This window comes from Pongo abelii, chromosome 14 (assembly GCF_028885655.2).
Source record: "Pongo abelii isolate AG06213 chromosome 14, NHGRI_mPonAbe1-v2.0_pri, whole genome shotgun sequence".
NCBI classification, from domain to species: Eukaryota; Metazoa; Chordata; class Mammalia; order Primates; family Hominidae; genus Pongo; species Pongo abelii.
The window spans coordinates 44590647-44601588 of NC_071999.2; the positions used below are offsets into that span (position 1 = coordinate 44590647).

The following is a 10942-nucleotide window of genomic DNA, read 5'->3' on the forward strand; positions in this document are numbered from 1 at the left end:
TCCAGTCCATCTGGGACAAGCACACATCATTTGCTAAATATCCCTTTTCTTTTTTTCCACAGCAAGAGCACCCAGGAAAGTTAAGACCTAACAAGGTAATTAAGTGGACAGCTATCTCTGTAGAATAGTTAAGTTCATAGTTGTTATATAAAACTGATCTCTCATTTAAAATAGTTAACATTTATTTAGAAATAGAGTTTAAGATTGGGCAAGAGTAAATTTTCCATCCACCAAAGTGTATTAGAGGTTCATGATAACAATGTTGAATCAAAAACCTTTTCCACTTTTCTGTGAAATCTTTACCTTTAAAGACCCGAGGATTCCATGAAGACAAAGATAATCTAATTGTCTATTGTTTAACATAAAGAACAAGAAGCTATAAAATCCAAACTGTCGCCCCTACTACACCTCAAACAACCTAGATGTTACTGTTTCACATAGGTGGCACTTAGCAGGCCAGTGATGTATACGTACAGAAATTAGGAACTCTTGAAGTTGTAAAGCAATTCTGACAATAATCTTGACTTTGGCAACCTATCATCAAAGCCATTCCAAATCTATTTCTCTTATGCATTCCAGGTGTCATTTATAATAATCTCAGTAGACAACTGAAACAACTTTTAATACTGCTTTGGGATTCCAGTAAACAACTCAAGCTCAGCAAGTCACTTACCCCCAAGAAACTGAATTCCTCCAGCCACTCTTCCCACTGTCCTGGAGATGAGGTCGGAAACACAGCAACCCATGAGGGCAGTGAGCGCCACCAGGAGGAGGAGGCCACAACCCAGGCCGGTCACTATGGTGCAGATCCTCCATTCTGCACTGGGGATGCCCTGGAAGGAGGCATAGCGCCCACATTCCTCCACCATCACCATCATCTGCCGACTCTCATCATGCACAGGATATGAGCACCTCCGGAAGGTACCGAAGGACACAGGCTTGCCCAGCTGTGATCCCCAGAGCCAGTAAGGCATGAAGAACCCCACGCAGGAGGTGGCAGCACAAAGAAAAGACAGCAAAGCCCAGATTACTCCAGTACAAGTCAGGCTGGATGCCATCTTTCACCAGATAGGGCAATGAGGACCCCAAGTAGGTGTTCAGGGACCGCAGGAGTGAATGAAGGTGTGAAATCACCAGGGACCCACAGACAATCCACAGTTCCGTAATGCAGAATGGATCTTCAGTCTTACTGAGCATCAACTTTCCATCCTCTGTACTAAAGATGATGGTCCCTGGTAAAACAACAAGAAACATTAAAAATTAAAGGCATTAAAAGAAGTGATAACACTGTTTCAGCTAGTCTACAATTTTCAATTAATAAACATTGAGACTTGCCTCAACACTTTAAAAGTGGGAAGAACTAATTCTCTCTATAAGCTTCTCCATAACTCGATTTTTGTCAAACCAGCTCAAAGCTTTTTCATGTCTTTACCTTCTATAAATGTTTCCAAATTAACTCTGACAGCTATTTACTTAAAGAAACACCTGATTTTTATTTGACAGGTCAATGAATTCATTCTATATATTATATACTCACGTTAAAAGTAATGTAGCATTTTCACTGGCAATAAACAATTAAAATAAAATGAACCATGCCATGATTTCCTTTTTTGGCTTGCAAGTTCATGCTCATAGTTTGTTGCAACTTTTCTGTGTCCCTTTAAGGGTGCATTAACTCTCTGCATGAGCCAAACAAACTAATTAGGATAATTTTTCACAATTGCAGAGTACCATAAATTTAACAAGCATTATGGTCTGCGGAGGCACACACAGTATAGAACTATTACCAGACACTCTTTGTACTCATTCAGCAGCATTTCAGAATTTCTTTAGTCTTAACATCTTCTAGTGTAAAAGAATGCCTGTGTATGACTTATTTTGGGTCTGCAGTTTTGATTCATTGATTCCAACAGTTTTATTGCAATCATTTCTCCCACTGAATGATTGTCTAATCTGAACAGCAATCCATACTTCCCAGTATTCTACATCAAACCCCAGTCATCCAAATGGTTCCAGGGGCATTTACTTCCACCTCAGCCTTTCAAAAAGAGTTCCTTAACCATTTCTCACACTTTCTATAAAGAAATGAATACAGAAGCACAGAGCCCATCCACCCTAGAGTTCCACCCCCAGGACCCCTAACTCCAGCTTTCAGGGTCCATAGCAAATTTCCCCCTTTCTTCACCTCGCCCCTACCCGTTTTTTCTCTAACCACCGCCCATTTTCAGTTCTGGATATCACTCAAAAGGGAAGTCCGGCTACTACTTTTTTTCTAATCTTGTCAACTGCAGTCATCGGCTGAAGTTGATCTATCTGGGCCACGAGGCTGGGGAAGACCAGCAGGAGGTGGCCTGGGGGCAGGGGGCCCCCATCTCCAACTGCGGTGAGGCGCCCTAGCCAAGACAAGCCCATATTTAGCCCCCTGCCATTGCCTCACCGAGCCACTCCACCCATGGAGACACACAATGATCCCTCCATTCTAAAAGGGGGCAAGAGGCATTTTCCAGCCGGCTCTGGACGAAGGGAGGGGATAAGGATGGGAAGGCAGCACCCCCCGGAGGCGGACGCCAACAGCGGACGCGGCTGGCAGGGAGAGCCGACGGATCCGCCGAGCTCAGGAAGTCCGGAGCCCGGGAGCAGCCCAACTCCGGCTCGGGGCAGAGAGGGAGCCCGGGAGAAAGCAGCGGAGCCCACGCCCACGGGGCAGCCGAGTGCTTTACTTACATGGCTGGCGGGCGGCGGCTACCTTCCCTCCCGCGTCCCGGGCGCACACACAACTTGCTGTCTTTCTCGAGCGGGAACATCCACGGGAAACCAGACCGTCCTGCCCTTCTTTGCCTCTGTCCCTAGCAGCCGCAGAGCCCCGGGGCCCGACCTGGAAGAGCAGGCGTTGGCAGGAGGCGGAGGGTCTCCAGAAGCGGACTGGCACCAGCGGAGACCCCCACTCCCGGCGAGTCCGCGGCGGCGGCTCTGGCGGAGCGCTGTGGCCGCGCGCGGGCGCCGGGGATCGCAGGCAGAGGAGCGGATCTCCCTTTGGCAGGCGAGGCACGCACCGCCTCCTCCCCCCGCTGCCCGGCCCTCCTCTTTCTCCAGTCCCCTCCCCTCGCGCCCTGGGGAACTCCGCGCAGACAGACCCAGGACGCACCGTGGACGTTCCTAGAGCGCCGGGAAGGGAGTGGAGGACGCCCCGCTGTCCGCGCGGGTCCAGGCCCACCCCCGGGGGCAGCTTTCGCGGCTCCTCCCCTAGCCCCGAGCCCCCTCGCGCCCCGTCTCCCTGCGTCTCATTCAAAGCTGAGAGTGGGGAAGGCAGACAGACCGAGAAGTATGGGAGAAAGTTGCTTGTCTTCCTGGGTGACCCCGAGGGGCCACGGAAGATGACACACTTTGCCTGTTGGGGCTTTTCTGGGTTTACTGTTCGGGTTTATGCTCCAGTTTTCCTGCCGCCGTTAAAAGAAGCCGTAGACGGGAAGGAGGGCCTTAAAGAGTGGGTAAAGTGGCCCCTCTGAGATTTGAGGAGGCTTTTGAGAAGTGGTCACTTTGGAAGGCGGTGAATGAGGCGGTTGTGGACGTGGGAATTAAAGCACAGCAGACAGCCCAAGGCTCATGTATGGCATGGGGGCAGCTGCCTTTCCAGACGAGCCAGGGAGAAGGCAGGGGCGGACCTTTAGCGAGCCTCTCCCAAGAGATACACTCTTTCAAAGGCCTCTCTCTTTCTCTCTCTCTCTCTCTCTCTCTCGCTGTTTCTCTGTCTCTCTCTCCCTCCCTCCCTCCCTTTCCCTTCACTTCCTCCCTCCCTTCTGCTCCATCCTGCCTCCTGATCAATTTTGCAATTTATTCCATCATTTGATTTCTTTTCTGAGAAACAACTGATTTTTAGTTCCCCTCTGGACTTGAGGACTTTTTCCACTTATCATTAGCACTAACCCCTTTAGAAGTTTAGAGCTAGATTCAGTAGATGACTGTGGGAGTCTCTGCTGAAGACAGTATTTTAAGAAGTATGCCATCTGGGAACAGCAGTTTTTGAAGTAGACAGTTTCCCAGATATAGTTTTTGTGAGGTGTCTTTTTAGAGGAGTGGAAAGTAATAAATTGGTAGGTATATATTTCATAGCAGATTTTCAGACTGCACCATTTTAATTAGCCATGATGGTGTACATTTTTCCCACAACGACAGCTGGAGATATGTGTTCTTTTATTATTATTTTGAAAGACCTTAAGTGATTGGTTCCAAGCCTTTTGAGGTCACAGGTCTTTTAAAAAATATGATGAAACTGATAAGCCTTCCAGAAAAAAAAAATGCACAGACATATAAAGCTTTACCACAGCGATTCTGAAGAAGGAAAGGGATATTTGGCAAGGTCTGAAGATAATTTTGATTATCATAACCCATGACTGGGGAGTATTACTGGCATCTAGTGGGTAAAGACCCGAGATTCTGCTAAATACAGTGCACAGGACAGTCCCCAAAATTACCTGGGCCAAAATGTCAATCATTTGAATGAACTATCAGGTGGTTTCCCATTCCCTTAAAGCCCATCCGTGAATCCCATATTCAGAATCCCCAATTTAAGTGTTTTTGTTTTTGGTGTTGTTGTTTAGTTTAAGTTGTTTTAACTCTTCTCTTACAAATCACCAGTTACTGAGGTCAGTGACAGCATAAGAATGATTGGTCTGACTTCCAGTTATGTACCACACCCTTAGTTATTACACAGAGCCTTCATACCTACATAATATGATGGTGGAAGATATGATCATAAAAGACAAAATAATAAAAGTGAGAATCAGAGTCACCTCCATACCACCTGCGGGGGAAATTGCTCTCAAACACTTTCTTAAGTTTTAAGCACTTGAGCTGGCTGGAGAGATATTAATGATAATCATGGTTGCTACAGATTGACTTCTTGCTGTGTGTTAGTACATTAAGGTCTCTTAATAGATTACTTATCCGGTCCTCAAAAAAGAAAAGAAAAATTATGAAGAAGGAACAATTATTATTTTACCGCAAAGATAAGAAGTAATTTGCCCAAGAATTTACAGCTAAAAAATGACTTTAAAAAAAATCTCATTATTTGCACTCTATTAAGCAGAGTAAATGCTATCACAGAGATTCTGCCTAAAATGAAAAAAAAATGATAGAAGAGGCCAAATTTTTAAAAATCTGTCTGGATGCAGTATCGATTATTTGTGAAAGTATAGTACTGGGACTCAAATTTCTAACTTAAATAAGTGAATTCAGACAAACGGTGATCTTTCCAAGCCCAAGTTATCTCATTGTTAAAAAGAGATTGGAATAGATTATTTTAATTTTTTTTAAGCTCACAACTTCCAGCATCATGGTTATATGGGTCCTCTTATCTTTGAGAAGGAATTTAGAGATCATCTAATCTTGTTCAAGTATGTAATTTTACAGCTGACAAAACAGAGGCTCAAAATTCTTCCAGTGTCTTACCCAAAGCTGAGGCTATAATCCACATATCTTGATTTCTCTTTCTAATTATCTTACTAAACTATAAAATCTTCTGAATTACTCCTTACGTTCTTCCATGCACACTTCGTAAGCAAAATGCATTATAATTTATTTAAGCCCCTTTGAATTAAATTTGTACCTTTAAAGGACCATTAAATTAGTTCATAGCCAGAAGTTCCCACATAGCAGATGCCACTTATAACACCTATTCCAGGTTTGGGTTTCCAGTATGTTTGGATAGTAGTCTCATTGAGTCACAAGATGAGATCATGAATGCGACAGTATATGGAAAGCTATAAAGTGTTTATGACAACACTCTTGGTTGGCTACCCAGTATTAATTCACAATCCCCTCTCCCTTCTCACCAGATACTCTTCTGGCATCCCTTAAAGCAAGTAATGGCCACTTGATCCTGCTGTAGCCAATGAGTTTGCTAAGGAGGCCTCTGGGGAAGATTGTATTCTCTGATAAAATGAGGAGACGTGAGAGAATAGCTCTCTCACCATCATGACTGTCTTCGGGCACATTCTTGAAGGATGAGTTGTTTAGAGTTCTAGCAGCCTTCTTGTAACCAGGTGGGGGGGTCAGAGTGACATAATCCCAGTGATCTAACATTGTAGAGCTTCTCACCTCCATTTGAATTATTTAAAAAGTAAATTATAGATTTTTAATATGGTTTAAATCACTATGAGTTGAATTTTCTCCTTTTAGTAGCTAAAAGCATTCCGAATTGATAAAGCATGGTATAGATAAGACACTTTCAATGAGAGGAAATATACATCAGTGAACATTGTATCTCAGTGCTTGGCAATGTAGACAGATACTCAATAATCAAACAGTAATTGTGGGATTTAATGAACAAATCAATATCATTGTGATTACTATCCTTGTTCTAATGCAGCCTACAGAGTGGGTATTTAATTTTTAAACAAATGGTATGCTATGTGAAATTAGGGAAGGAGCATGATAATGAAATATCGAGAACATAATGAAATAAATCACTTCTGACTACTGGAGAGAGATTGGAAAGGGATTTAGTCTGTCCACAATTGTGGCAAACACTACAGTTTGGCTGATATCATTTCCAACTCACTTCTTTTACATTGTTATCTCCTACGAAAGCAGTGAAAGCTAAAATCTCCACGTCCCAGCATCCCTTGCAATTTGAGGGGCGATGTGTGTGTTATGATACATATTAATTTTTGTCTACAGTTCCTAGCTCCCAATACCCATAGCCCTTGTTACAGTATTTTGTTACAGTGTTGGATATGTTAGGCCTCAGGAGCAGACCTCAAGAAACAGAACCTCTCTAACCTGCTTCTGCTCTCCTTTCACCTGCCCCAAGGCAGGACTCTAATCTTTCCCCCTCCTTTCTGACTATGGGTCTTAGGACCCTCCCCTGAGAGGGACCCACCCCATATCCTGAGGAAAGGAACGGTGACATCATGAAGCTTCCATAAAAACCCAAGAGGGCAGGCTTGGCATGGTGGCTCACACCTGTAATCCCAGCACTTTGGGAGGCCGAGGCGGGTGGATCACCTGAGGTCGGGAGTTCAAGACCAAGCATTGCACTCCAGTCTGGGCAACAAGAGCGAAAATCTGTCTCAAAAAAGAAAAAAAAAAACGCAAGAGGGCTGGCGTGGTGGCTCACACCTGTCATCTCAACACTTTGGGAGGCCGAGGTGGGCAGATCACCTGAGGTCAGGAGTTCAAGACCAGGCTGGCCAACATGGTGAAACCCCGTCTCCACTACAAATACAAAACTTAGCTGGGCGTGGTGGTGTGTACCTGTAGTCCCAGCTACTCGGGAGGCTAAGGCCGGAGAATCACTTGAACCCAAGAGGCAGAGGTTGCAGTGAGCCAAATCGCACCACTGCACTCCAGTCTGGGCTACAGAGCCAGACTCCATCTCAAAACAAAACAAAACAAAACCAAACCAAGAGGACTGGACGTTCCTGGAGGATGGTGTGCCCCAAGAAGGTATGGAAGCTCCACACCCTTTTCCCCATACCCAGCCCTGTGCATCTCTTCATCTGTTTCCTTTGTAATATCCTTTTATAATAAACTGGTAAACATAAGTGTTTCCCTGGGTTCTGTGAGCTGCTCCAGGAAATTAATTGAACCCAAAGAAGGGGTCATGCAAACCCCAACTTGAAGCCAGTTGGTCAGAAGTTCTGAAGGCCCAGACTTGTAACTGTTGTGGGGTGACGGGCAGTCTTGGGGACCAAGGCCTCAATCTATGGGATCTGATGCCATCTCCAGGTAGATATTGTCAGAACTGAACTGGAGGACACCCAGCTGGTGTCTGCTGCAGAGGTGATTGCTTGTTTGCTGGTGGGGAAATATCCCGTACCTTGGGGTCACAGAAGTCTTCTGTGTTGACTGTTACTGTGTTGGTGTGAAAGCAGAGGAAAAACCTGGTTAGAATTCCAGAAACACCATGTGACAGTTCTGGCCATTGAAGGGTGCTGGTACCATCACCTCCACCTCTTCTTTCTTCCAGCCCAGAGAACGGTTGTGATAGCACTTTGCAGCCCAGCATTCATTGTGCAGCCATGAAGCGACAGGCATGAGGAGGAAAGCCAGCACACAAACCATGATGGAGCGAAGTGGTGAAAAGAGTCCACTTCTTCCCTATCTGCACTAGGCCGCTTGGACTTCTCTTGGGGTGAGATCAAGAATCCTTACCTGGTTAAGTCACTGTTATTACCTGCTACACTATTCATACCAACTCTTCTGTTACACTCAAGAGGCCAGCACCACAACAAAGGCACAGAGTATGGGGACATGAAACAGAACCAGGAAAGAACGTAACAGTGTTGAGGGAGAATTTCTCAAGCAAACAGTGGCTATGGAGGCACTCATTGTCCACAGTGTGTATTGCAGAAGATGGACCCTCCTTAAAGTGTGGCAATAGAAACAGGAACAGCTATGAAAATGGCTTATATAATGTTTCTTCTTAAAGTCTCAACTTTGAGCAATTCAGAGAGATAGAAATTCTCAGCATTATAAAATAGCCTGATACAAAAAGTTTCCCCTTAAATACAAACCAGCAAGAGAGAGATGCAGACAGGTGGGAGGTCCAAATGAGAACCAGTAGATAACAAAAGAGAGGCTTTAAGTAGGAGCAGGGAGGAGAGATTTTTCCTTAACTTCTCCTGGATGTGGAGCTCATCATTTCTTTGTTGATGAAAAAATACATGATTTGTTCCTCCACACATGCTGTGAGATATCCCAAGAAATGCTCCACCAGCTGAAAACCTACACAGTTTTCAGTACAGATGCAGTGAACAAGGTTTGAAAAAACATAGTTGGAGATCATGGTAAGTTCCTCCATTCTGCCATTTCCTTCCTCCCTTCATTCCTTTTTTCTTTTCTTTTTTTTTTTTTTGAGACGGAGTCTCGCTCTGTTGCCCAGGCTGGAGTGCAGTGGCGCAATCTCGGCTCACTGCAAGCTCCGCCTCCAGGGTTCACACCATTCTCCTGCCTCAGCCTCCCGAGTAGGTGGGACTACAGGCGCCCGCCACCATGCCTGGCTAATTTTTTGTATTTTTAGTAGAGACGGAGTTTCACTGTGTTAGCCTGGATGGTCTCAATCTCCTGACCTCGTGATCTGCCCGCCTCAGCCTCCCAAAGTGCTGGGATTACACTTCCCTTCATTTCTAAATTGCCCTTTCCCTTCACAAATCCCTTCTCAAGACTAATTTAAAGGGGCATTGATTGCTGTGATATTTTACTGCATTGAGTCCACTATATACATGGGGGAAAACTCTCAGGGGACAAGTGATCTCTCAGATTTCCTGGACTCCATCTCCAGTAGTCTATGAGTGAGATAGTGTATTGCTTTTAGAATGCTAACTCTCCTATTTGTATGCATATATTTACCATAGCTATCTCAACATCCTATTAAATCGGAGTTGCCCATTTCATTTTCGATGAACTTTCTTTCATGTGTTTGATAGACTCAAGACACCCCCCACCCCATAGAAACTGTATTTGTCTAGTTACATACAATTTCTAAACATAGTGATTTGTATGACTGAATTCCCCACGGAATTCAGCTCTCATGGAAATGAGGTAGATACTGTCTGTGACCTGCTCCCAGTGTTGCTGTCTGCATTATTCAAAGTTTGCAAATTACTTTGGACTATGAAGTGCCATACAGTTTCTATGTATTATTCTTTTATGAATTAAAGTAGCATACAAATATTAAATTAATAACTTATTTATAAGAAAAAAGTGAAGTGTTAAATCAGATTTAACATAGCAAATACTTCACATTAAACCATCAAAATTGAAAATGTCCATAATACGTAATATATATACTTTTGCTACATGACCCAGTTTGCATTTTAAAGCAGTACATAATTATGTTTAATACTGAATCAGGGTCATGCTTCTGCTGCATTTACTTTTTTCTTCCAGGGTCAAAAATCATCTCTGTTTTTTTGAACATTATGACTATGTTTTTTGGTTTGTGTTTTTATTTCTCCATAATATGTAGAAAGATGAATATTATGGGTATATAGATAAAAAATATGTGTAATATTTGCCACCAATCAGTTTTAACTTCTAAGAAAATTCACAAAGATTTATTTCCACAATATTTTAAAATCTTAAAATAAGATGCATTGCAAGGACCAAATGAATATACTTTTATACATTTTAACATAATAAAATGATCCATACAGTAGAAAATCAAAATTGAAAACACTTAATTGGTATTGTAATACTAAGAGGGACTTAGCAAGTCCCTCTTATATTTAATTAATTAAATATATATAATTAAATATAAGTCTCTCTTATATTTAATTTTCCTGAAGTAAATAATTTCATATTGTAGCCATTGGTAAAATGGTAGAGGGAAAATGCCTCTTCCCCAGGTCTCTGGTGTTCCTCAGGAAGAATTTTCCCTCAATGCACCTGTGCTCTGTCCCCTCCTCTGAGCCCCTGGGGCAATTAGAGAATCTGCAAGAAACATCCTGTGCATGTGTGCCTGGTTTGCTCTGCTCTTCTCTTGTGGGCAAATCTCCCACGTGGGGCAGGAGGGCCTGTGTGCTACCCAGAAGGCCTTCCTTGCTCACACTGCTGAGACTGGGGCAGGTGGACAAATCTGCTGAGCTCTGGGGTTCAGTTAGCAAACCCATTTGCCCCTCACTAAGCTATAGCCTCCAAGTTAGCTGTTTTCAGGAAGAAACGTGATATTTTGTTCTCCATCTGCCACCTTTTCCCCCCAGTTAGCTCAGATTTCAGATGGGGAAGAGGAGTAATATTTATTGGCCCCCTTCAGAGACCCCAAGATGAACTAACACAAAGTGAATGTTAGCCCATTCATTTAAATATCAGTGAAATATTACTGTTTATTGACCAATATGACAGCTACACCAGGGCTGTACTATGGAGTCATGTGGAAAAGAGGGAACTGCGAGGCAGGTGGATCACTTGAGGTCAGGAGTTCAAGACCAGCCTGACCAAC

At 43.7% G+C, this 10942-nt stretch overlaps 1 protein-coding gene across 1 annotated transcript in view; it reads right to left on the reverse strand.

The window, feature by feature from the left end:
• Positions 1-1232, reverse strand: part of LHFPL6 (LHFPL tetraspan subfamily member 6) — a 257329-nt gene extending 256097 nt beyond the window's left edge. Inside the window, exon 1 of the mRNA XM_054528935.2 lies at positions 674-1232. Coding sequence (XP_054384910.1) covers positions 674-1058 — 385 coding nt within the window. The 5' untranslated portion in view covers positions 1059-1232. The remainder of the gene's footprint in view (positions 1-673) is intronic.
• Positions 1233-10942: the final 9710 nt, after the last annotated feature.